A 26,293-nucleotide genomic window follows, 5' to 3' on the forward strand; every position below is an offset into this window, starting at 1 on the left:
GCCCCCCGTTCCGTCCCAGGTGAGCCATGAGGGCTTGCGTTGCTCTCGTTTCTCCAGGCCACGGAATGAATTGTCCCGAGTCTCCAAAAAGAACATTTTCCTTCTATTTAAGAAACTCTGCTCCTTCCGGTACCGCAGGGACCTACTCAGACTCTCCTATGGTGAGGCCAAGAAAGCCGCCCGCGACTACGAGATAGCCAAGAACTACTTCAAAAAAAGTCTGAGGGACATGGGCTATGGGAACTGGATAAGCAAACCTCAGGAGGAGAAGAATTTTTACCTCTGCCCAGTGTAATGTGATGCAGTGACTGATGGGTCGGGCGTTTCACACTGGGGTGAGGGAGAGGTCGTAGCATTCCTCATCACATCGATCAGGGGGGTGGGCCTTTTGTTTTCCTTTGGTTTTTGTTGTTTTCTTCTTTCTCTTTTTTTTTTTGTGTGTTTTTTTGTTTTTTGTTTTTTTTAATGGAACCACAATTGGCGACACTGAGAACTCTGAGTTCCTGTCTGTCCTGCTTTCTTTGGGATGACGAGGCCGGGTCTGGCTGGCCCCCTCCTCTTCCCAAGCCAAGAGGTAGAGACCTCAGGGGAGAGAAGAGGGGTTGGAGGGTTGCTCCTTCTTTCCAGCCCGAGCGTGAGCCGTCACTGAGCACCTGCCGCTTACTTCCTCTCCGTTCTTCTTGGGTTCTTTGCGTTTCCTCTCGCTCTGTGTTTGCTACACTGACCTCTTGTGGTCTCGAGTAGGCTCCAGTCAAGTCTGTGTGAACCACGCCAGGGACTGAGGATTTCATTTGTCCGTGCTGAGGCCCCTTTGCTTCCCCTCCTCCCCTTCTGAGATTCTTTCCTCACGATCCACCCTCCAGTTTTGCCTTTTCCTCCACGAGGGTGAAGAGGTGAACTCAAAGAATTTGGTGAAACACTTCTAAGGGCAGGAGTTTAAAACTGCAGTCCGTTTGTGACTGGTGCCAAGTGCAGTCAGAATCTGCAGATAATGCTCAGCGATCTTTGGATCTTGCACTTTAGCCAGCTCAGGAGGGGCCCAGAGGCAGGACGCTGCTGCTGGGGAAGTGGGGAGGCGCGTCCCGTCCCCGGGCGGTAGGGGAGGCTGGGGCCGGCCAGACTGGGCTGCAGGAATTGCCCAGGTAAGAGAGGAGGCCTGCCCCGCAGGGTGGCACCAACCGCTTGCCAGGGAGGCAGTCGCACAGCGAAGTGTTGCCAAGCTCCCAGCTGCCCCTCCTCCTGACGCATTTCTAGGGATGCGTGTCCCACCGCCGGAGGGAGTAGGGCCATCGACCCCCCACCACTGGTAGGAAAACATCCAGGAGGAATCCTAAAGTGTAAATCGTCTCTGCTCAGATAATCAGGACTCAGCAAGAATAAAATCATGTTAGGTCACATCACTGTTCCACCTGGCATGTTTCTCATGATGGTGACACCGAGGGAAGGTGACTGAGTCATGGGTACATTGGGAGTTTTTAAAGGATGTTGATCCTTAACAGCCGCACAGATAAGAAACTCAGACGTAATTTTTTCTCTTTGATTAACCAAGTGCTTTTGTCTTCCCCAATAGCTTCAGCAGGTTGTTAGTGGGCAGGTGGCAGCCCTGCGGCCTCCCTGCCTGCTGGGGAATCTTTATAGGGTTGACAGTCAACAGTCGTTAGGTGGAAAAGGAGGGTGTCCCAAACCCCTTGGCCTACACTTGAAGCTGCCGTGGACGCTCGTGTGGTCAGACCCTTGTCTTTCCGTGGCGTCTGGCCCTGGGCCTAAGCCAGCCAGACGTGCTCAAGAGAAGTACAGAGGCCCTGCCCCCTCCAAACCTGAGCCTGCCTCTTTCCTCTGGATGTTTCCTCTGCGTTTATCTGTGAACGGGCCGAGCTGGTGCCCTCAGCCGCTCCCCATGCCCCCCCCCCACCCCCACAGACGGCTCTTAACCCTCCGTGCGTCCCAGCTCTTCAGCAGTAGGTGCATCCATGTCCGTGCATTTGTTCTTGTGGCTACTGTTCTCTCTGTACTTTCGGCCAAAAGGAGACAACAAATTTTTAAATACATTAAGGGTGTCTTTGTGGAACTCCAAAGTGTCCCAAGGAACCTGGAGGGAAACGGTGCCCGTCTTCTGCGGGGGAGGGGGCCTGCCCCCCTGAGCCCTGCAAACCTGCTGAAGGCACGTGCTGTCAGCCCTGCCCCGGGAGGCAGCTCATCTCCCTGGTTCTTGGGCCTGGAAGGGTGTTGCCTACTGATTCTCGGCATGTGGGGCCCCGCCGGGCCATCCTGGGCATTAGCATCTCCTGCAGAGCGCAGGCTGTGCTGTCTTTCCTGACACCGGGAGCACGGGTGCTCTCAAGGCGGCCAAGCCCCCGCCTGCCCAGGATCTTGTCTAGCAAGCTGACAGTATTCAGTTTTTGCTGTAGGAAGAGAACAAGGCTTCCCTGTAACCCCAACCCCCGCCAACATCTGCTGGAAACAAGCCTGTGTCAGGCCCTGCACGGCTGCCCCCCGCCCCCGCAACCCCCCCAATGCCCCTCGAGTCACAGAGACGGAGGAGGCAGAGCTCCCACCCAGAGTGCGCGCTTCACTTTTTCGTCCAATCTTTGTTTTTGATAAGCAGGATTTTCTCCCCCCCAGCTTTTTTTTTTTTTTTTTAATGATCTTTGTAGTTGATTTGTCTAAACTGTGGCTATTGTGTATTCTTTGAATATAATCACTTGTAAAAATTGTCACCGCTGCAAGCTATTTCTTTTACCCACGTTGAGGAGACCTTGTGGGTTTTGGGGTCTCGATAGTGACTCCAAGTGCGGAGTAGAGAAAAGCCCAAGCAGAGGCTTGGGTGCCACGATGGCCGCAGTCAGTTTTATGATTCTGCTTCTGTGTGTCCTTTGGTAAAGTGACTTAACAATATACATTCCTCATAAATAAAAAAAAAAGAAAAATCTGAATTGTTAGAAAGCCTCAAGTCTTGGTTTCTTGGGGGACGAGGACGTGGGGACGGAGGGAGCTGTGCCCATGGAATTTCTGGTGGCTGCTTCTGACATAGAACCTGGGGAGAGGGTCTCCGTGAGCCTGTAGAGCGGAGCCTGTCAGAGGACTGCCTGGGAGGTGAGCTGGTGTCTGATGCACGGGGTACATCCGGCCACCTCTCGTCACGTCCCCAGCTCCTCGCTCCCCTTCCCCATCAGAGCCCACCATCAAATATTTTTCCCCAGAGACTTGCTATGCAAGATTTCAAGGCCCAGGTTAGGAAAGCGACCCTTGAGACCGCATCCCAGATCCCATCTGCAACCCCAGCTCACCTGGAGGGCTTTCTACAACCTTCCACCCCCAGCTCTTTTACCCGCAGGGAAGTGCATATTTGGCAAAAAAATTACAGCCTGGATCAGAAGTGGCTTGGCTGCCATCTTAGAAGACAGGCCGTTTGCTTTTTACCTCATAGATGGCATCCAGAATATTTCCCTATCTTGATTTCAAAGAAAACACACGGCTTTTCCACACTGCAGTTTAGTCCAGACTTTCTTCTACAAGACTCTTCCTTGACCTTGTGAAAATACCACGCCAGAGGACATGAACTGACAGCGAGGCTTCCTAAGTCCTAAGGAAACCTCTCCCCTCATGCGCTGTACAGATGGGACAGCTGAGGCCAGGAGGGCCAGCAACCGTGTTAGGGAGCACATTTGTTAGGGCCCAGAACTCTGCACGGGTGTTGCTCGTAGTCTGGTGAAATACACTACTGAGCGAGCTGAACAGTTTTCACAGACAGCCAAGGACCGTGTCGCCACCTGCCATGAAGCACCAGGATCCTTGAGCACCTGTCCTCTGTTCTCCGTCATCTGGTCCCACCTGGAGGGAAACGTAGCATCCAGGACTGATCGCTTCAGACCTGAGGTGAGTGCATGACGTAAGAACACGATAAGAACGTGTCACCCCGCCACCAGCTCCGGGTGGGCTGGGAAACGAGGCTGCCTCACGGAGCCCAAGACGGGTTTCCTCCAGCTCTGCCTCTCAGTTGCCGTGCATCCTGCACAATTGAACACGAGCCCGGATCACATCGGTGCTCCACAGATAGCCCTGACCTCCCGGAGCGCAGGGGCTGGGACAAGGCCCTGGCCACCCTGTCCTCCAGGTCCCCACCTCTACAGAAGGCTTCCCCAGGAGCCATTTCATGAATGGACTTGTAAGGCACTCAATTGCCCTCTTTGATGTCACCACAGATCTTTTGCTTTAGATTCTTGTAATGCCTTTAACCTCTCATGATTTCCCCAGCGTTCGCCGCTTTTCTCTTATCCGCCAACCCTGGCCTGTGGGGATTTCCCTCCCGCCTCGCCCCCCAAATATAACAGAGACATAAGACATCCTTGGAAACAACTTTCTTTATGAGAATCTTGAGTTCCTAATGAGGCTGGCCTGGAGTGGGCCAGACCGGTGCAAATATTCCAGGAGCACAGACAGGAGGCGTGGCCAAGGCCAGTGTGGGGGACGGGGCACTGTGGGCAGGTGAGCGAGGTGTCCTAATAGATCCTAGACCCACAGTCCCTGAGGAACCATGTGACTGTCACACTGAGCCCGAGGCCTGTGGGGTGAACACTGAGCGCTGGGGGCTTAGTCTCTTGTCTAGTCTGCGTGGGCGACTGGCCTGTGAGGGATGCTGTGACGCCAGCCCAACGCTGCCCCTGATCAGGAGGTGACAGCTGGAACCGAGCAGGGAGGGAATTCAGAGGAGACCCTGCATGCCCCTCACGTCTGACCCGAGAAGCTCTCTCCCTACTCTGCCTCCAAGGCCGCAGAGCCTGGCCTCTAGGGTCAGGGCTGGGTTTCAGGCCCAGCGCTACTCACCAGCTCCCTCTTGGTGTCTCTGAGCCTTGTTTTCTTCTGGTTAACAGGGGCCCCTTCCCTGCCGGACTGTGGCCAGGCATAAACAGCGTGTGTGAAGTAGTTGGCCCAGGGCAGCCGCTGGCACACAGCAGCCAACGCTGGGGCTGGGAGGAGCCGCAGAACAGGACTCAAAGCCCCCCTTCCTCCCTGTTGCCTTGGAAGGAAACCACCTTGCCCTTCCTGCAGGGACCTCCCCCCCCCCAAAAAAAAAAAAAACGCCAGCGGGGGCCAGCCTGCGTCTTATTGGCTTTTAAATCTGCAGTAACTTGGTGCCAGCTGGGCCAGTGCTCAATCTCTCACAGCCAGAAGCCCGCCTTCCTCCCGCCACAGTGCCAGCCGTCCAAAGCAGAGCCTTTTGTGCCCTCTTTTCAAACAAAACCAAAAACCAAACATGGGTCTCAGATGGCCTGTGGCCTTCCTGCCTCTGAATGAAGACAATCCCAACCGTTTCCTCAGTGGCCTCTCTCAAGCCCGCCTTGCTCAGGTTTCCAGCCAGGATCTCCCTCCGCCTTCAGATCTGGGGCCTCCAGTCCCGCCCCGCGCTGAGCTGGGCGCCCAGCTCTCTCCAGAGACCGCCCCCTGCCCTGACCACACCAAGAGAAGAGGGCCCCGAGGACCCAAGAGTGGAAGAGGCTGGTTCGCCAAAGCTTCCCAAAGCCCCAAGGGTTCCAACTCTGTAGTGACATGCGTGGTAACTCCTTGCCTGAGCGCTTTGCTCCCCCTCTGATCTCCCCTCCTCCCCACTGGCCCTGGCGCGGTCCCCAGGGGGCTGCACCCCGTGATGGAGGGGATGGCACGGCCCCAGGGACCCTACCCGGTTAACCTTCTCTTTATACATCGAGCCCTCTCTTCCTCGCTGCAGCCCTCAGCCGGCTCCGTCAGCCCCATGTCACAGAGGACGAGCAAGTTCAGAGGGACGTGCTTATATGAGATCAGGCAGCCATCCCCAGGCCTCCTGTGTGTCAGGCGGGTCAGGGCAAGGAACTGGACAAGCTGCTCTCCAGCAGCCCCCCTGGCACGGTCTGGTGACTTCCCTGGACAACAGCCACTTGTGGGAAGTACTAAAAGTGGCAGCTGCCGGGGCCTCCCCAGCAGCCCAGGCCCTGGTGAGGAGCCCGGGAGATCCCTGGGCCAGCACCTACCCTTCAGAGGACGGGCTCCTTTCCCCTAGCTGTTTCAGTTCTGGGACGTTTCCTCAGGGCAACAAGTTCAAGGTGGGTCCAGGCTTAATTCAGGCAACTCTCCATGTGCTGTTCTAGAAGAGGGGTGTCTCCACGGTGCCGAGACACTCACCCCCAGAGAGAGGTCCACCAGCCCATTCTGGCAGGTGGCAGATGCACTGGGACTCATCTTATACCAGGCTTCGTGTCCCAGTGACGTTCTCCCACAGCCAGGATGGGGTTAGATCACCTGCCCGCCCCCCCCCCCCCCGCCCCTGAGCACTCGCTGGGGTCAGGAAGAGCCGATCCAGAAGGGAGGCCAGAGCTGGAGGACCCAAGAGTAGAAGGACCGAGCTGGAGCTCAGCCCGGGAACCGAGTGTGCTACTCCAGCGGGCAGCCCCGTGGTGACCCACCAGCATTCCCTCTCCAGCGCCAGCTCCCCCAGACCCAGGCCCAGTTTCAGGAGGCTGATTGCTCAAGGGCAATGGTGGGTCTGGGAGGGGGACTGACATGACAGGCAGGTGGGCTGTGCCCTTGAGCTCTAACCAGACTCAACGTTCAGGACGTTCTTGAAGCATCTACTCTGTGCCAGGTACAGCTGCAGGGCCTTTTCCCAAATGTCACTCCTTCCTCACAGCTGCCCCACGAAGGGGGCCTTACTATCCCCGTCTTATAGATAAGGAAGCGAGGCCTCGCACAGCAAAGAGACTTGGGCGAGGTGGCTGAGTAAGAGGCAGAGTCAGGGCCTGAATCTGGGTTCTGGTCCCCGTCCAGCTCTGCTGTGCCCAAAGAAGAAGCAGGCATCCATCGGGCTCCAGAGGACAGCACGGGTCTGTGTCGGGCAGGCCCCTTGGGTTCCCTTGGCAGATGGACCCTCTGTGACCCATCACCCGCTGGCCTGGCGCTGAGCCCAGGCTGGGATCACATCAGAGCCGGTCATGGGGTCAAGGAGATACCTTAAGAGGTCTGTTTCTTGGGTGAACAGGCCAGCTGGCCTCCAGCCGACCCCTTGGAGCAGCATCAGGATACAGCCTCCAGGGACCCACAGGACAGGAAGCCTAAGGCTGTGCCCTCTGTGCAGACAGGCAGCAGGAGACCTGTCCTTCTGAAGTTCTGCTTCAACCCTGCTCAGGTTTGGTTGGGAGGGGGCAGGGGAGGGGCCAGAGCAGGGAGTTTGGAGCCAGAAACAGAAGCAGAAGGACGGGACAGGAGCTGTGCTGATGTGGCAGAGTCCTGGCCCTTCACACCCTGCTTGGCCAGCCTCCACAGCCAGCCCCGTCCTGCCCAGCCTGCTCTGCCTCGAGCGAAAGGGCTGGGCCTGCTTAAAGCTAACATCCTTAGTTTACCTACTCAACAACTAGTCTATTCAAATTGGTGGCACTAGGGGTGGGAGTGGGGATGGGGGGCGGGGAGGAAGTGTGGGGCGGGGGGAAGCAGCTGTGAGCTTGAATTCACCCAAGTTCAAGAATTTGGCCCTCAAGCTCCAAGCAGGTCTCCCAAAGACTCAGAACTCAGAGGCTCTCCTAATACCCAGCCCTGCCCCTCACTGCCCTGGCCTGAGCAAGGAAGGAAGGGAAGGGAAATCTAGGGATACAGAGAATTACTCACTGGGAGAAGGGGACCTGGGGCTGAGCTCTGGATCCCTTTGAAGCAAGGGGCTGTGGGGCTGGGCTGGAAGCCTCCCCCGGGACGCTGACCACAGAGCCAGCCTAACTTCCTGACGGGGGGTCCACTGCCCACCATGAGGCCCAGCCGACGAGCTGCTGTCCGCTTAAGCAGGGGCAGACATCAGCTCACACCCAAGCCTCTCTCCTCTTGCTCCTCACTTCTGAGCTGCTGTGGCATCGGGCCAGCCCAGCACCTCCTCCCACACACCCCTTCTCCTGGGATGTGGAGGCAGCAGAGACTCTGCCCCCGTCTTGGCCCCTTCCCCATCCCACTTTCCTCAGGGTGGAAGGCTCTGACGTCTCCGTCCTCCAGTTCTCAGCCTTCATCCTCCAGCAGCAACACTACTGCCTGGGTCAGTACAAGAGGAGAGAGCAGCCGGTCCAGCCTCCAGGTCGGCCTGGGCTGGGTGTGGGGGAAGGGAGGGGGGAGGGACTCGAGGTACTGGGCCTGTGGGGGCAGCGCCCCTCTTCCTGGGAGCTCACGTGTCCCTCATCCACCTGAAACTATAGTAAGACAGAGGGCAGAGGGGTGAAGGAGCATGGAGCTGGGGACGGCCTCACTTGGAGCTGGGAGCCGAGTGGTCTGCGTGGAGGAAGGTGGCGGTGGCGTAGTTCTGGAAGAGAGGCTGCAGGAACATGCCGATGGTGCCAAAGACACAGACGAAGACAAAGATCCAGAGGAAAAGGCGGTCGATCACCATGGCGACATACTTCCAGTCCTCACTGACCTGGACGGAGGAGAGGGAAGAGACCCAGGTATCAGTCACATGACACAGGATGCGAGTGGATTGGGCAGAAGCAGTTCCCAGCACACATCACTTCTCTCCCTCCATGACCCCAGGGTGACCTTTCCAAGGCATAGCTCCAATCTCGCCCACTTCAAAGCCTCCAGTGGCCTCACTGCCTTCAGCAGCCATCCAGACTCCCAAGTCTAGGAGTTCTCTTGTGACGCGGCAGGGTAAGGATCCGGCATTGTCACTGCAGTGGCTTGGGTCACTGCCATGGTGTGGGTTCTATCCCTGGCCCGGGAACTTTCACCAGCTGCGGGCATGGCCAAAAAAACCCCAAACTCCTAGGTCCAGAATCAAGACCCACCCACCACAAATATGAGCTAAGCTCCTATTTTCTCACACCCTCTGTCCCAGCCTTAGCAAACTCTGGTCTGTCCTCGCAGGTCTCTGTGCCTTTGGATTTCCTTTCTGTCGACAATTCCAGTCCTCCCAATCACTTCCTGTGAACTCCTACTCATCCTTCAAAGCCCAAATCAAATGTCACCTCCTCTATGAGGGCTTCCCTGATCAGAACGAACCCCTGTTTCCTCTGGGTTCCCTCAGCACTCGGTTCATATCTCTATCGTGGTATTTTTACTGTACTGTATTATCATTTCTGTTTGTATGCCTGTCCCCACCCCCTACACACACACACTGACGCTTGAAGCCCCTAAATTACATGCACCCGATCTGATTAATCTCTGTAATCTCAGCATCGCCAACACAGAGTTCCAGTAAATGGTTGTTGAATAAGTGAATGCATGGGTGCTTCTGCCAGCCTCATTCCTTATATGACGGCAAGGGGAGCCCCATCTAATAGCATCTAACAGCCCCAGAGGATGAGACCTGGGTCCCAATCACAGGAGCTGAACAAGGACTGGCCTCCACTCAGAGCCACTCCACTCCAGCCCGAGTCTGGACTTTTGTGCACGTGTTCATCTGTAGTCGGGCCAGCGGGGGGACGGGGAGGAGACAACTGCGCACCTGCCTTTAGTCGGCAGCTGATGATGACTCATTTGTGTCACACTTGTGCCTACTATGTACCTGGCGCCATGCTGGGCACTGGGATGTGCAGAGCAAGACAAACTCATCCACTATTTATAGCCTACTGAGGGAGATGGACACAAAATAAGTAAAAATTAAATAATTAAAAACTGGTGGGTGCTCATGTGGAAACAAAGGTGTGAGACAGAGAAGTGGAGTGGAAGATTCAAGGGTGTGATCTGGCGAGGACTCTTTGAGGAAGTGACATTTAAGTTAAGATCTGATAAGTGAGGGAGTTCCTGTTGTGGTGCAATGGAAACGAATCTGGCTAGGAACCATGAGGTTGCGGGTTTGATCCCTGGCCTCGCTCAGTGGGTTAAGGATCTGGTATTGCCATGAGCTACGGTGTAGGCTGGCAGCTGTAGCCCTGATTGGACCCCTAGCCTGGGAACCTCCATATACCACAGGGGTGGCCCTAAAAAGCCAAAAAAAAAAAAATCTGATAATCGAGAAAGAGAGAATAAATTGAAGATAGAAACAATCAGATAAATGCAAACGAGGGAACTTCGATTGGCCTGTACCCTTCAAAAATCTTTATGCCATGAAAGGCAACCACTCCAGATTGAAGGACACTAAAGAGACAGAACAACTAAATGCAATTCAAAATTCTGGATCAGGGTGGAGGGGATGCTACAAAGGACATTACTGAGATTATTGAGAAAATTTTAGTATGGACTTTATATCAGATAGAGATATTGCACTGATGCTAAATTTCCTGAATTTGATCACTGAGCCTGAGTTATGCTAGACAGTACCTCTGTTCGCAGGAGAGACAAGCTGAAGTATTTGCGATAAAAGATCACTATGGCCACAACTCAGTCTCAAATAGTAAAGCAAAAGTTAATAATAGGAATAGTAATTTTTTAAAGGGAAAAAAGAAGGGCAGTTCAATGAGTTCCCATCGTGGCACAGCAGAAACAAATCCAACTAGGAACAATGAAGTCATGGGTTCCATCCCTGGCCTTGCTCAGCGGGTTAAGGATCTGGTGTTGCTGTGAACTGTGGTGCAGGTCAAAGATGCAGCTCCGATCCTGCATTGCTGTGGCTGTGGTGTAGGCCAGCAGCTGTAGCTCTGACTTGTACCCTAGCCTGGAAACCTCCCTAGGCCTCCAGTGTGGCCCTAAAAAGAAAAAAAAAAGGAAAAAAGAAAAAGGCAGTTTGAACAGAGGGGTGAATATGTGCAAAGGTTCTGAGGCAGGAAAAGGTTTAGCTTGCTTACAACAGTGGAGCAGATAAGCTAGTGACCCAAGCACGAGGAAGGAGACACTGACTGAATAAAGAAGCCCAAGAGCTGAATCAGGGAGGCCATTAGGATCCTCTGCCTTGGTCCAGGCAAGAGCTGATGAAGGTCCTCAGCCAGGGAGGTAGCATGGAGATGGTGAATAAAGGATGAAGCTGAGAATTATTTCGGAAGTTGGGCACACAGGATAAGACTTCTGATGATTTGGATGGTGAGGGAGATAAGAGAGAAAGAGAGAAGTCAAGGATCGCTCAGGTCTTTGGTCTAAACCACTGGGTGGATGGTGATGTCATTTACTAAAAGATGGGGTGATTGGAGGAGGAGCAAGTTGGTGGTGGCAATGCAGACCAAGCATTCAGCTTTGGACAAGTTTAGTTCGAAATGCCTGTGTAGCATCCAAGTAGGTCATCGCATCCTCATCACCTAGCTCAGCAAGTGCACATTACATGAGTGGACTGCAGCAAGGGAAGAAGAGGCAGTGATGCAGCTGGCAGAGCCCCTGCACCACCAGCATCTCCCACTTGACCTCAGCTACCTTCGAGGCTCCCACCCATCCTCTCATGCCTTGGTCCCCCTCTTCTTCCAGCAGGACCATAACCTGCTCCCTGGATCAAGCCTCAGCTCCGGCCTCATATCCTGACCTCCCAAGGAATAGAAACATCAGGTATTCCATTCCCCAAAATAGTAGTGCAGGAGCCTACCCTTCCTCACCCCCCAAGCCAGAATGGCTGCATCCCAGTGGAAACAGAACCAGTCACCACGGCAACAGCTGAGCCACAGCCTGGAAGCAGCCAGGTGCCCAAAGACTGACTGCTGGATGGGGCCAGCATACACCAAAGTGGGGGTGGGGATTGCTTCCCCCATCCCCTGGCTTGGTGCTCAAGGAGTCCCCTTCTGGGTACGCAGAAAGCTCTAGGAAGCCCTTGCCTCCACCCCTATAAATATTTCATGAGGCCAGTCCCCTGGAGACCCAGAAGAGCAGGAAAAGATTATTGATTTGGGCCTCCGTCTTCTCCCAGGGGCTCCTGGAACCTCTTAACCATCCCTCACCCCTCCCATACACACTTTCTACTGCCCTCAATTTTGCCCCCTACATGGGGCACACAAAGGACCCATCTCTATCTGTGCCAAGAGCTGTTGCTTAACAGCGTGGGCTTGGGAATACAAGCAGCAGAGGGGGGAGGGGTCCTCTGGGGGTCACAGCCGCAGAGCAGCTGCACCGGCAGAAGGGCATCCTCCCCTTCCTGGCTGCCCTCCCGATGCAAACAACACTAATGGTGCCCCAGTTGTATTTCACTTTAGATACTAGTCCTCAGGAAGCCTCAAGGTCATCCTGTATCGACTCCAACTTAGGCAGCGTGGCCTCCCAGGAGCCAAGGACGAGCCCACACCAGCCCACGCCAGCACCCAGGTCCGCAGCACCCAGGTCCGCAGCACCCAGGCTGGACTAGCATCTGCCGCATCCAGCACTCCGATTAGCTCTTTGTGTCTGCGCAGATCCCGAGGGCCCTGCATCCCCGCATCCCAGCACCCCACGCCCAAGTCCCTTTGCCGCACTCACGCTCTGATCGTCGTCCTCACTCCGCATGTGGTCTGCAATGAAGCGCACGCCATCCACCGCCTCCCGGAGGCCGCAGCCACAAGGCCCCCCGGAGCGCCCTGGGCCTGCTGCCGGCGCCGGGTCAGCGCCGAAGGCCCCAGCCAAGCCCTGCACCGACGCATGGTTAACATAGCAGGTGCAGGCGTCGGCGCCCAGGGCTTCTCGGAAGAAGAGGGCGCCGGCTCCCTCACGCTCACGCTGGCGCCGCCGCAGGCGCAGGCGCTGGCGGGCACAGCGGTGGCGGGGCTGCTGCATGAAGAGCAGCGTGGGCAGCTTCTCCAGGAAGACGACCTTGACCCAGGGCGCCATGGTGTGCGTGGTGGGTGAGCGGTGGTGCACATTGAGCACGCACACACTTGTGACGATGGAGAAGGTGACAAGCACCATGGTGAACATGAGGTACTTGCCCACAAGCGGCACGTCAAGGGACGTGGGCGGCACGATCTTGGAGATGAGCAGCAAGAAGACGGTGAGCGCCAGGAGCACGGAGATGCAGAGCGTCATCTTTTCACCGCAGTCGGATGGCAGGTAGAAGACAAGGATGGCTAGTGAGGTGATAAGCACACAGGGGATGATGAGGTTGATGGTGTAGAAGAGGGGCTTGCGGCGGATGATGAAGTCGTATGTGATGTCCACGTAAGTGGAGTCGTCGGGGTTCTCATTGCGGCGGCCGGGCAGTGCCACGATGTCCCACTCGCCACTGGGTGTGAAGTCATCCAGGCTGGCCACGTCACTCTTGAGCACCAGGTCGATCTCCGTGCGGTCATAGGTCCACGAGCGGAACTTCATGGTGCAGTTCTGCTGGTCAAAGGGGAAGTGCTTTACTTCGATCTTGCAGGCGCTCTTGTAGATGGCGGGCGGCAGCCAGAAGATGCTTCCATCATAGGAGACCACGGCATTGGAATAGAAGGAAACCTCATACATGCCATCAGCGCTGCCAAGGGATGAGCACAGTCAGAGGTGGCCGAAGCATTCCTCCATCCCACCCATCAGCCCAGCCCTGAGTGGGAAGAGACAAAAGCCAAGGGGAGATATGGGAAGAGGTAACCATCCGGGAATAGAGGGAGGAGGAGCAGGAATTGAGCAAGAAGGGGATCGGGGTGGGTGGGGAAAGCAGGTGTACCTGAGGGATGCCTCAAAGACAGAAGAGGGTGGATGGAGAGGGGGAAACACGTCTGCTACTTGTCATGCATTGTGTAAGCTGGTGGTTCCACATGAAGGTGGTGTAGTGGGGGGAGCCAGGGAGGCCAGAGGGAGGTGCCCCAAGCAATGGAGGGGGACAGGGGCAGGTGGGAGCAGGAGATGGTCCCATCAGTGGCCTTGGATCTTGGAATTAAGAGGGATTTTTACAGGAGAGGGGCTAGAAGCTGGAGGAGAAACTGGGACCTCCCAAGTTCTTTGATCCTGCCCAATCCTCCAGGAAAGCCTATTCTTCAGTTAGTTTAGGAACTGGGGGCTGTCAGTCCTTGTTTATATCCCACTGCAGCTCCAAACACTGGGGCTCCTAATTGGCTGGGAGGGGGCTGCCCATATTATACTTCACTGGTTTGGGTCTGTCCATCTGGGTTGTGACTGGTCTTCACTAATGAAAAGTCTCTTCTCTCCCCCCAGTATGAACTGATTTATTTTCCCCAAGACCTGAGCACTCCCGGGGTCTCCCAGCCTCCCCTTCCTCCACCTACTTGTTGTACAAGACCACATCTGGGAGCCAGATGTGTTTGGAAGGGAGCCGAACTTTCTTCATGTTGTCAAATTCCTCAGGCTTCCAGGTGAGGCGATAATCCTCCCACTCCTGGGAAAAAGAGAGGGAAGTAGCACCAACTTCTGACCTGGGAGGGCCTCAAGGTCAAGGGCAAGGACAAGAGGACGCCTCTCTGGCTCGAGGAAGTTTTTTAAAAGCTATTGCCTTCCCACAGTGACGTCTCTGCCCAGCAAATACAGCTTTCTCATTTAATTTGCACAGCTGAGCCAAGATATTAGAATCAACATTTTACAAATGAGAAAATGAATCTTGCAGAGTTTCATGTATTCAAAGTTACAGAGCTGGTGAGTGAAAGAACCAAGCTTCAAATCCAGTTATTTAAGACTCCAAAGTCTACACGTTTCTACCTCCCTTGGGAGACTGAAAGAGGGAGAAACACATATATTTTAAAAAAATGAGAGAGAGAGATAGAAAATAGAGAAAGAAAAGAAGGAAGGAAGAGAGAGAGAAAAGGAAGGAAGGAAGGGGAAAAAGAAAAAAAGGAAGAAAGAGAAGCCCAGGGGTTTGGGCGGAAAGAGCACTAACCTGAGTCAGCCAGACATTAGTGGTCATGATCTGCTCTCGCTCATGCTGCAGGAAAGAAGAGAAGCTGCTGAGAAGCCTCCTCCACCCCCACAAGCCTGTGGGTCCCCTACAGCACCCATGCTCCCTCCCACACTTCCTCAAGCCTTGGGACCTCCAGAAGAATAAGCACAAACACAGTCTGGCTCTGCTGATGTCAGTAGCTGGGCAGAAAGTTTAGGACCCCCAACTCACCACACTGATGAGCTGGGCTAATGATACCATGAGCTGTACTGTCACCAACTCAGAGCCATTGGTGGCTGGGCGGATAAGCTTGTTGTAGCGGGAAGGATCCAGGAGATGCTCCACCAGCCGCTCCTCTGTGTCTGTACCCCAGACTCCTGGGCGTTGGGGGGAAGAGGGCAGGAGGTAAGTATGTAGGCCCACCCAGGATCCCACTCTCCTTAGGTAAGTATGACAACCCAGGCCCAGACAGGAGGCTATAGCTTCCCAGTGCTCCATCCCTAAAGATATAGCAAAATGCGGAGGTTACCCCATGGAAGCCCCTCACAGAGACGTCCCTCTCTAAGACCACCGACCAAGGAGCCCAGACAGCACCTCCACACACGTCTCCAGACTAAGAACCCATCCTGGGAATTCCCTGGTATCTCAGCAAGTTAAGGATCCAGTGTTGTCACTGTAGTGGCCTGAGTCACTGCTATGGTGCAGGTTTGATCCCTGGCCCAGGAACTTCCCCATGCCCTAGGCACAGCCAAAAAAATAGTAATAATTTAAAAAATAAAATAAGAACTCATTCTGCAAGGATTAGTGGAGACCTGCCCTTTCTGCAAGGTCTCAGAGGATGGTTTCAAAAGCCTTGAGATTTCTGTCTCCATGGCTTCTCCTGGAAGATACGTATAGTTCAAGGAAGGCTTTGGAGGATGGTGAAAGGGGAACAGTTATTCATGTCCCATCGCACAGCCTCTTTCCTCAGTCAGTGCCCATCTACGTGTGCAAGCAACACTATGTGCCTCTACATGTGACTGTGACTGTGACACCCCTCTCCCCCCAAAGGTACTGGCTACCAGAGCCATGGTTCAGGGCATATATTTAGTCCCCAGTTCCATGCATACGGAGCCCACCTCTCATGAGACTGCAGGCAGGTATGGAAAGCCCATCTCCTTCCCCACTCTATCGCCTTCTGCAACTCTGCACGAATGCATCCCACCCCTCAGAGACTCCTCCCTGGCTCTCAGCCTGGCAAAGCTTCTTCCCTTCCGAGTCTCCTGTCCACCCTACAAGGGAGTTGAGAAGTCCTTCTCTCCCCTTCCCGCCTTGCCTCTGTGGAGTGAGCAAGATCAGGAGTTCAACGTGAAGGACAGGAAATGATGGGGAGCCAAGGGACGGTGCTGAACCAGGTACATTTTCTTGATATAATGTTTCACAAGAAGCCAAATGGCATCTCAGCTACAGAGTCTCCCCTTCCTGCCACCCCAGAAAGCGGGGGGAGGGGGGGAACGACGACACGCCTCCCTCCTTCCTCTCTGTTTTCACCCCCTCCCCACCATCACTGCCCAGGTTGCCGTCTCTTCCCAGCATCACTTGGGTTTGTCCTCCTCCCAGTTCAGTTTCCCAGGTACTCCCTGCAGTCCAGAGGTTCTCTCCTATAATCCCCAGCAGACTCCCCGCTTTAGGGATCCCTCCCTTCCACCTTCGAGCCTGACCCGGGTGAGACAGGGCGCGGAAACTTGTCCTTACCTGAGCACAGCCCGAGGAGGCCGATGCTGAGGAGCAGCGCCATGGGGCCAGAGCGCCAGGCCATGCCTCTGGCATAGCTCGCCGGCTCGCCTAAAGTGGTGGGAGCGCGCCGCAGGCTGGAGGGCCGCGGGCTGAGCGCTGTCCGTGGTGCTGAAGCCGATCCCTCCCCGCCCCGCCCCGCCCGCCCCCAGCTGGAGCTGAGCCCAGGTTGTGCTTGCGGCCTTGGGTGCTGCCGTGCCGGCCGTCACGGAGGTTCCTGGGGCTCAACGAGCTGGCTGCATGAAGCAACTAGCTTCTCGCTTATCCTGGGCTGAGCAGGCGGAGGCTTTTCCGGCTGCTCTTCCTCGGAATACAATTGGGTGGGGGGGGGGAGGAGTCTCCGCCCCGGAGGCGGAAGCGCCTGAGCTCAGAATAAAAGGGGTCTCTGCGTGGGGTATTCTCCTGTTGGTCCTGCTTGGTTAGGGTGTGCGTGAGGCGGAAGACGGAAGATTCACGGGACGGCGGAGGAGTTTTGAAGCCCCAAAGTTGGAGCCAGACCTGGAGGGGTCTGAAAAGCTTCTGGAGGAAAGAGCGAGTAAGACAAATAGGCCAGGACCCTCTAAGCACCGGGGATCGAGGGCCAGAATGAGGAGGCAGGAATTTCTGGGGTACCCCCCCTTTTCTTTTTCCTCTTTTCTCTCTCAAGATCATTTTTTCTCAAATGATCTTGCTTCCTGGGAAGGCTGAGGATGCAGCCAAGAAAATGCATTTTAGGCCCCCAGAGAAAGTGATAGAGGGGTGTAGATATGCTGTTTTAAGAAAGCGAACAATTTTGGTGTCTGGAAACAGGATCCCCTCACCTGTTCCCTTCTCTGCCCCCATAATCTTCCTAAAAGGCCAAGCTTTCTGCCCTCCCGCAGGGGATCTAAGGTGGGCCCTGTGGACACTGCCTGAAAAGAAGGCGACCTTCAAGAATGGAAGGGTAAGTGGCCCTTATCAATTAGCCTTTCTCATCGAATTCCCTGCCTCTCCAGTCTTTGGCTTCTGTATGACAAGGGGGATCAGAGAATGATTTCACAGAGGCCAGCCCAAGAATGAGGCTAACACAAAGGAGAGCAAAGATGAGACAGAGACAGAGAGAGGTGTCAAAACTCAATGACATCTTTGATCTTGAAAGCCCTGAACTTTTAGCTTCTGAGCCAATAAAGGCTTCCTTTTTTTCCTAGGTGGATTTTGTCACTTTCAACCAAAAGATTCCTGACTAAAGCAGTCTTATCATACATCAAGGCTCTGTCTCATTCCAGCTCTGCCTATTTCTTCCACCTCCTCTGGGCCACTACCCCCAGCCCCATACTCCTATTGGCAATGTCTTTAAGATCCTCCCATCCTCCACACCTAAGGGCCTTTTAAACATGTAGTTCCCTTGATCCTTTTATCACCTGTTTTCCTTCTGCCACCTTCTACTTAGCTGTGAACATCTGGCAGAAATATCAGTTCCTTTGGGAAGTTGTGCCCGACCAAAGATTAGGTCAGGTGCCCTGCTCTATGTTTCTAGAGGATGTTCAATGAGTGAACAAATCAGTCTAAGGTGATAGCCGTCTCTCCTGCTAGATCATGAACGAGCAGCCGCAGTGCCTGGCATATTGTGAGGACTCCACAAATTAGGAAAAAGGACTGGTACTGGACAGACATCTTTTAACATGTAGAGGAGAATTCCTCTCTAAAAGCTCATGTAAAAGCCACATATTTAATATGTACTTAGCTTCTGGAATTGAGAAGGAAAAGCAAGACGAGGATCAGCAAAGGACTGGAGACGATGTGGGATGAGTAGGGACCCCATGGTGCATGAGGAAGTAGCCACAAGCTCCAGAGCACATGCGTGCATAACATGTAATAATCTCTTAAGAATTCAAGAAGTCTTAGAACCAATGAAAGAAGCAGAGAATAAAAGCTTAAGGAAAAGGGAAGGAATGTGTGAAGTCACTCCACCTGGGAAGAGGGTTCAAAGTGGGAAGAAGACCCTCCCTTCAAAAATTTAGAACCACATTTTTGGGGTATTATTATATAGGTGTTGAGGATGCAGTGATCAAAAAGACCTAGTCCTGGCAATTCCGGTGGTGGCACCGTGGAAACGAAACCAACCAGCATCCATGAGGATTCGGGTTTGATCCCTGGCCTTGCTCAGTGGGTTAAGGATCTGGCATTGCTCAGAGCTGTGGTGTAGGTCACCGACGCAGCACAGATCCTATGTTGCTGTGGCTGCGGCATAGGCCAGCAGCTGTAGCTCCAATTTGACCCCTAGCCTGGGAACTTCCATATGCCGTGAATACGGCCCTAAAAAAGCAAAAAGCAAAAACAAACAAACAAAAAACCCTACTCCCAGCTATTAAGATCACTGTTTCGCAGCAAAGACTTGTTATTCCATGTGATGGCTGCTCTAATAGAGATATAGACAAAGTGGTTTTTTTTTTTTTTTTGGCCATACCTGCAACAAATCGAAGTTCCTGGGCGAGGGGTCAGGGCTGCAGCTGCTGACCTACGCTGCAGCTCATGGCAACACCAGATCCTTAGCCCACTGAGTGAGGCCAGGGGTTGAATCCATGTCCCCACGGACACCGTGTTGGGTTCTTAACCTGCTGAACCACAGCAGGAACTCCTGCGGGTCTCTGATTTGACAGACTGGAAAGTCATTTGTTTGCTTGAAGCTCTTGGATGCTCCCGGATGCTCTTTTCAGGTCTGTCCAGGCAGCCTGTTCACCTTGGCCTTTACCCTTTTCTTTTCACATGCCCCAGCTTTTACTTCAGGTTTAATTCCGGTCTGGCAGGGAGTGAATCCGCTGAGCACCACCACCCAGTAGCCGAGGAGAGCTGGGACATCCCCTCTCCCTCCCTCATATCACCTCTCTATATCCATGGGGAACAGAGGACAGGTCCAGAACCACACAGGGTGACGGATGCATACAGGAGTATCAGCCCTGAGGCAAAATAGTGACCAGGCAAAGTTTTGGTGGGACACTCCCATTGTCTGTCATGGTAAAGGAACATTTTCTCTTGAAAGGCATTACAATGTTATTTTTCTTTTTTTCTTTTTCTTTTTTTGTCTTTTTTTTTTTTTTTTTTTTTTTTTTTTTTGCCATTTCTTGGGCTGCTCCCGCAGCATATGGAGGTTCCCAGGCTAGGGGTCGAATCGGAGCTGCAACCACCGGCCTATGCCAGAGCCACAGCAACACGGGATCCGAGCCATGTCTGCAACCTACACCACAGCTCATGGCAACGCTGGATCCTTAACCCACTAAGCAAGGCCAGGGATCGAACCCGCAACCTCATCGTTCCTAGTCGGATTCATTAACCACTCCTACAATGTTATTTTTCTTTAAGATGTTTTAAATTTCAAACTTTATTACCAGCATAATACAGATTCATGAAGACCACTTGGAACATACAAATTAGCAAAACACAAAAACTAGATTCATAATTTTACCTCCTAGAAACAAAAAATCACCATCAGCATTTCATATATACATATATATATATGATGTCATATATTTAGAGATATATATGTGTACCTCCAAGTTTATCTGTGTACTTGGATATAATGTACATGTAAAAAGTATCAATTATAACTGTACAGCTAGATAAGTTTTCACAACATGAATACAGACATGTAACTCCCACCACCCAGATTTTTTTTAAAAAAAGAGAATGTTACCAGTATCCAGAAATCCCCCCATCATGCTCCCTCCCATGCATTATTCCCTCCTCTTTGCAAATAACATTGTGCGGGGAGAGAGAAATGAGGAGTGACTGTTTAACCTCGACACTTAAAGTTCTGGAAACACAGAGAGATCATGGTTACACAACTGTGCGAATGTGTAGCATCTCACTGAATTGTATGCTTTAAAACGGTTAGAATGGTAGATGTTATGGGTATTTCCCACACTTTTTAGAAATGACCCACAAAAGTAAACATTATTCTGACTTTTAACAGCAAAGACCAATTTCGCTGGCTGAATTTTATATAAGTGGAATCATAATTTTTGTGGGTTTCTTTTTTTTACATTATATCAGTGAGAATCAAGAGTGTCACTGAATGTAGTTGTAGTTCATTCATTTTCATTGCTGTGACATTTCAATTGCTGTAATAAAGATAAATATACCATATGTACGGTAAACACATAAAAATACCATTGTTTATCCATTCCACCATTGATAGATAGTTGGGTTCTTTTCTATTTTGGACTATTAATACCACTGTGGACATTCTTGTTCATGTTCTTGGGGTACAAATTATGTATTTTATTTTTTAAAAAAGAAGCACACTGTAAAATAGCTTTGTAACCTTCAAAAAAGGAAGGTTTCATGTACTACGTCTCAAACTTTTCTCTATACCAATAAGTATTCTTTGATAACTCTTTTTAACAGCTGCATAGTATTCCATTGTAGGTAAATGTCTGCACATAACTTTAATAATTTCCAAGTGAAATTGCTGAGTCAAAGGTGATTATTTAATAATTTGTTTCTAAATTGACATCCAAAAGGATTGATACTATTAGGGTTACCCTGGGGCCTTGGGCTAAAGCACCAATGGCCAACACCTCTACAATCTTACCTGTGCTGAGCCTTTTCCTTCCCCTCTTTCCCTCTTTCGAAGTCATTCCTCCTTCGTCTTAGGCCTTTCTTCCCAACCTCCTTATGCTTTAGGGCCAATTCTTTCAAAACACCCCCCATTTCTGTTCAAATTACTTCTGCTTTCACATTCCTTCTTGGAAGTTAACCTTGACTCTCACCCTTCAAGGCCTTTACTCTCCTTCATCCCTGTTACTGCACTGGGCACACTGTATTGCAGTTGATTATATCCGGCTCCAGTTCATCCATCACCATGTGCTTCTAAGAGCAGGAGTAACAAATATAACAAAAATGATAAAATGGGGAGTTCCCATTGTGATGCAGTGGAAACGAACCCAACTAGTATCCATGAAGATGCGGGTTCGATCCATGGCCTCGCTCAGTAGGTTGAGGATCTGGCATTGCTGTGAGCTGTGGTATAGGCTGGCAGCTGCAGCTCTGATTCGACCCACAGCATGGGAACTTCCAAATGCCACAGGTTCAGCCCTAAAAAAAAAAAAAAAAAAAAAAAAAGATAAAATGAGTCACAGTTGTCATGTAAGAGCCTCTCTTCTGTGCCAGGAATCAAGCAAGGCTCTCCCCACAACAACCATAGCTTGTTTGTCTCTGCATCCCCAGCGCTCACTACAGCTCCTGGCAAAGTGCAAGTGTGCTCAGGACATATTTGTTGAGTCAGTGACAGAATGCAGTGCTTCTGGGAGCAAGTCAAAGGAGAAGGCTGCTCATTTTGCCCCAAACAAGCATATCTGTTCACTCGGATAATACATGACCTTTGGAGGAAAAAAAAAAAAACTTTCTCAATTCATGTTTCATAGAGCAGCAGCCAGTGTGATCTTTTTACATTTTTAAATCAGATCTTGCCACCCCCTGCTTCAAATCTCTCAGTGGCTTCCCACTGCACTGTGAATAAAACCCAAACCACCTACTGTGGTCTCTCTAAGCCAACCGCTCTTTCTTCACTGGCCTCATCTCCTACTCTGTTCTCTCTTCTTTCGCAAGACTCAAGGTATACTGATCCTCTATTTAAAAAAAAAAAAAAAAAAGAGTTCTTGGAGTTCCCTCTCTGATGCAATGGGATGGACCATGTCTCTGCAGTGGCACAGGTTTGATCCCTGGTAGGGTGCAGTGGGTTAAGGATCCAGTGTTGCAGCTGCAGTGTAGGTGTAACTGTGGCTCAGATCTAATCCCTGGCAGGGGAACTCTGTACGCTATGGGGTGACCAAAGAAGAAAAAGAAAAATGAGCTCTTACTATGTACACTGAACTGAGTTTTTCATGTGTTATCTCACTTAATCGTCCCAACAATTTTATTAGGTAGTTACTATTATGGTTTCCATGTGAGAGATGCTGGACATGAAACACGGCGGTCTTGTCCAAGGTCACACCATTCGCAGTGGCAGAGCTGGGGTTCAAAGCTTGAACCCTCAGCCAGTGTATCCTGAGCTTCCTCCTTCTAGATCACACCACCTTTGTTCTCAGGGGGTTGGGGATTGGGGCTTTCTCTGCTGGCACGCTCTTGGCCAGTCCCTCCCAGGCTTGCCTTCTCTTCCTTAGATCTCGGGACAAACCCCACCTCCCAAGGGAGACAGCCACTGGTGACTGGACTTAGAATAACCCACAGGCATTCTCTCCCATGTGACCCTACTTTAATTTTTTGCATTCACGTAGCAGTCGGATATTCCTCTGTTTATTTTACTCATTTATTGTCTGACTCCTTGCACTCGGAATGTAAGTGCCACAAGGATATTGTCTGTCTAGTGCCATATATTCATACCTCAACCAGTGTCTGACACATGACAAAGCTCCATAAATGTTTGCTTTTTCTTTTTTTGTCTTTTTAGGGCTGCACATGCAGCATATGGAGATTCCCACGCTAGAGGTCAGATTGGAGCTGTAGCTGCTGGCCACGGCCACAGCCACAGCCACGCCAAATCCCAGCCACATCTGTGACCTACACCACAGCTCACAGCAACACCGGATCTGTAACCCACTGAGCGAAGCCAGGGATCGAACCTGTGTCCTCATGGATGCTAGTCAGATTTGTTTCTGCTGAGCCACAACGGGAACTCCCCAAATGTTTGGGTTTTTTTGTGAGTTTTGTTTTGTTTTGTTTTTGGCCACCCCTGAAGCATGTAGAAGTTGCCAGGCCAGTAATCAAACCTGCACCATTGCAGCAACTCAAGCCATTTCAGTGACAATGCCGGATTCTTAATCCGCTGCATCACAAGAGAACTCCTTCTCCATAAATGTTTACTGACTGGTGAGTCCCTCGACTTTGTCGCAGTAAGAGTAATCATAGCAGTTGCAGGGATGAGCATTTGCTGAGCAATGGACTATGTGCCTGCCCAATCCTGTGTTAATCATCTTCCATATCCATTTCCTCTAAACAGGCACAGTGCCCCGCACTGCGAGGCAGAGTATCACACTCATTTTACAGATAAGGAAACTGAGCTTCACAGAAATTAAATAACTCGCCCAGGATCACAAAGCTACCAAAGCCGAGGAGCTCAAATCTAAACCCAATTCTGACCCCCCACATCGGTGCTCTTTCCACTCAGCTGTGCTGTGCCCTTTATGGTCTAATTCAAAATCGGCTGTAGCTGACGCTCCAGTTAACATCGATGGCTCTGCTTCTCTCCCAAACTCAGAACCAAACCCCACTGAATGTCCAGGCAATTGTCCCACACCCCCTCCCTCCAGACACTCAATGTGTTTACAACCCAACTCTCCACCTTTCCCACAAAACTCAGCTCTCCTTTGAGAAATCTTACTCTCTGTTCACGCTACTATTAGTTACCCAGGCATCCAGGGCCTCTCAAAATTCTGGTGATATTTTGATCATCCTCAGTCTTAAAATAGAGCCCAAATTCCTAAACATGGTTTTGACCATTTGCCAAAATTTAACCCCTAACTGCCTCACCTGCATCACTCTCTCTTCCTCACCCTAGACATAGGCCTTCTTTCCATTTCTCCAATTGGCCATGGTCCTACCCCAGTACCTTTGCACATGCTGTCCCTTCTGCCTCGGTGTCCAGCCTTTCCTCTTCCCTTAGGTCATTCTACATATCCTTCAGAATCTAGCACATCACTTGTTCAAGGAGGCCTTCCAGATCTCCAGGCTTGTTCTTCTCTGAGGCACTTACTGTAACTGCAATTAAGTGGTTGGATGTGTAACAATTCCTGAAGTGTCTGATTTTCTACCAGGCTGAAGGCATGAAAAAGGTGAAGGCTGGGTCTGCCTCGTTCAATGCCACATCCCCAGTTGTGTCACATGTTGTAGGAGCTCAGTACACATTTGTTCTTCTCTCACATCTAATGAGTTTGCTTGGTCAACTCCATCTTTATCATGTCTGTTTCTCCCAACAGAATGTAAGCTCCGAGAGCAGGGATTTTTTGTTTTGTTTTGTTTTATTCACTCCTGGTTCTCTAGCACCCAAACAATCATTAAATGAATATATCCATAACTTCCTTTCTATTTCTAAGGCCCCTGCCCTACACATCTCAGCAGAACACCAGCTATGACTCCCCACTGGGCTTCTAGATTCCAGAGCCAGGGAGCGGAATTGCTGACCAGACCAGCAGAGGGAGTGACAGACGTCATCCCAGTGACCTTGACTTGAGTTTCCTCCTTGGGGGCCTTGGAATCTGTGCAACATTGTGAGACCTTCTCATCATGTTGTTATCGTCTAATGAAAACTCATTATAAAATATGGAATTCTGGATCTTTTGAATGGCTTCATTTGTGGTTTTCTTGGGTAAGGGCTGGAGTCAATGGACATGTGAAAACTTTTTGTTTTTCCCTTTTTAGGGCTGCACTGTGGCATATGGAGGTTCCAAGGCTGAGGGTCTAATCGGAGCTACAGCTGCTGGCCTACGCCACAGCCACAGCAACACAGGATCCTAGCTGTGTCTGCGACACACACCACAGCTCATGGCCACGCTGGATCCTTAGCCCACTGAGCAAGGCCAGGGATCGAACCCGTAACCTCATGGTTCCTAGTCAGATTTGTTCCCACTGCGCCACAATGGGAACTCCGGTGAAAACTTCTTGAGAAAGCATCAGAGGAAGGCAGAGAGTGGGTTAGGGCATGGACTTTGGAGACATGCCCGGGAACTCTGCTTACTAGCTGTAAATCCTTGGGCAGTCACTCCTTTTCCCTACTTGTAAAATAGATAAAAAGCTGCCCTGGCAATGTTGTTGGGTAATTAGAAACATTTGCAGGATCCCCTGACTCAGGAAGTATTCAGTAAACAGGAATTCTTTTTAAAAGAGGTATACTTGATCGGCAATACTCTGTTTCATGTGTATGGCAAAGTGATTCACATATATATTCTGAAATAATACTTCAGAGTATTTTCCATTACAAGTTATTACAAGATTTGAATATAGATCAATAAATGGGAGTTCTTACCACAACCTTTTATGCTCCCAACTTGCACATTCAGACAGAGGTGACATGCAGCAAACTCTTCAGTCTCCTCAAAGGAGATAAAACAGCCCTAGGCTAGTTCTACACCTCAATCATCTTTAAATACCAAGAGCCCAACTTAGGCAAAGAAGACTTTTAATCAACCACCACTGACGACATAAATGAGTAGCCCAATAGGAAGCACCGAGGTCAACTTCAAATAAATGTTAACTCACTTTAAGCCAAGTGAGAGGAGAAAGAGGCGATCTGGCCAGGTTCTCAAGCCCCGAGGCGTCTTGGTAGAATCCCCCGGGCCTTTCCACAGGCTAACACCTGCCCTTGGCAAAGGAACGCCAACTATGGGTCTCTGGAACCTCTGCCAGCTTTGTCCTTTGTGATAGTGCCACCTAGCGAGGCTCCAGAGGCACTGCTGCCTATCCCCGGCAATGCCGGGACCACTGCGACAAGGTGTTAGCGCTTAGGACTTGAGACTGGGAAAGTGGTCCGCCCAGGCTTGCGTCCCTCCATCTTACTGCCGGGTTAATGGTGTAAACTAGTCATGCACTGCTCCCATGACACCGCAGAGGAAGCCCGTGCCGTCCCACCCCAAACGTCGTCCAGACCCCGAGAGTCTGATAGCCGTGAAAGGTTAGCTTATTGGCTACTCTTCGTACATAATCGACCAGCAATCACTTCGTGATCTCAATTCCAATCCTCGGAGGGAGGCAAAGCAAGCATTACTATCCTCATCTGTCATTGCACAGATGAGAGAAATGAGGGAAGGTAATTAACCCAAGGTCACAGAGGGTCCTGGCCCTGCCAATCCGGCTCATTCTCCAATCCCATGTCCCTCATTCAGTGTGTGCCCAAGGGGACAGAGGCTCGGGCACCCTGCGCCGAGGACAAGCGTGGGT

At 51.7% G+C, this 26,293-nt stretch overlaps 2 protein-coding genes and 1 long non-coding RNA gene across 32 annotated transcripts in view; 2 read left to right on the top strand and 1 right to left on the bottom strand.

Moving 5' to 3' along the window:
- The window catches only part of ADAR (adenosine deaminase RNA specific), a 43,029-nt gene extending 40,086 nt beyond the window's left edge, over nt 1-2,943 (top strand). For all 25 annotated transcript variants that reach the window (XM_021089756.2, XM_085022875.1, XM_085022881.1 and 22 more), the window contains one exon: nt 58-2,943. In XM_021089756.2, coding sequence (XP_020945415.2) covers nt 58-295 — 238 coding nt within the window. In that variant the 3' untranslated portion in view covers nt 296-2,943. The remainder of the gene's footprint in view (nt 1-57) is intronic.
- A 1,403-nt stretch (nt 2,944-4,346) lies between these two features.
- On the bottom strand, nt 4,347-16,719 carry CHRNB2 (cholinergic receptor nicotinic beta 2 subunit). 2 transcript variants are annotated; one of them, XR_014844165.1, is made up of 6 exons: nt 16,367-16,719; nt 14,864-15,009; nt 14,633-14,677; nt 14,028-14,137; nt 10,589-13,279; nt 4,347-9,884 (listed from the first exon to the last, which is right to left on the bottom strand). XR_014844165.1 is itself a non-coding variant. In XM_003125722.5 (6 exons), exons 1-6 carry the CDS (start codon nt 16,428-16,430, stop codon nt 8,249-8,251), a joined length of 1,509 nt encoding a protein of 502 aa, XP_003125770.2. In that variant the 5' UTR covers nt 16,431-16,719; the 3' UTR covers nt 4,347-8,248. The 2 variants fall into 2 exon arrangements, 1 of the variants encoding a protein (XP_003125770.2); XM_003125722.5 differs by having other exon boundaries at nt 4,347-8,419; nt 12,307-13,279.
- On the top strand, nt 14,902-24,701 carry LOC110260318 (uncharacterized). 5 transcript variants are annotated; one of them, XR_014844166.1, is made up of 7 exons: nt 14,902-15,037; nt 15,683-15,771; nt 15,958-16,026; nt 16,829-16,940; nt 17,242-17,327; nt 23,100-23,230; nt 24,454-24,701. It is a non-coding gene; the product is annotated as an uncharacterized LOC110260318 (long non-coding RNA). The 5 variants fall into 5 exon arrangements; XR_014844168.1 differs by lacking the exon at nt 23,100-23,230 and having other exon boundaries at nt 15,683-16,026; XR_014844167.1 differs by lacking the exon at nt 14,902-15,037 and having other exon boundaries at nt 15,353-16,026; nt 17,266-17,327; nt 24,454-24,584.
- Nucleotides 24,702-26,293: the final 1,592 nt, after the last annotated feature.

The sequence above is a fragment of the Sus scrofa genome, chromosome 4 (genome assembly GCF_054392235.1).
Source record: "Sus scrofa isolate SSC_HxYL_T2T_F1_AM1 chromosome 4, Sscrofa_HxYL_maternal_Yorkshire_Landrace_v2.0, whole genome shotgun sequence".
In the NCBI taxonomy this organism is placed as follows: domain Eukaryota; kingdom Metazoa; phylum Chordata; class Mammalia; order Artiodactyla; family Suidae; genus Sus; species Sus scrofa.

What these genes read in the sequence shown, in the direction of transcription:
- CHRNB2 (XM_003125722.5), bottom strand. Translation starts at nt 16,430, where the DNA reads ATGGCCTGGCGCTCTGGCCCCATGGCGCTGCTCCTCAGCATCGGCCTC. An exon ending in TAGCCCAGCTCATCAGTGTG is followed by an intron (nt 14,678 to 14,863) that starts GTGAGTTGGGGG and finishes TCTTTCCTGCAG; the next exon opens with CATGAGCGAGAGCAGATCAT. An exon ending in GTGAGGACGACGATCAGAGC is followed by an intron (nt 8,420 to 12,306) that starts GTGAGTGCGGCA and finishes TCCTCCGTCCAG; the next exon opens with GTCAGTGAGGACTGGAAGTA.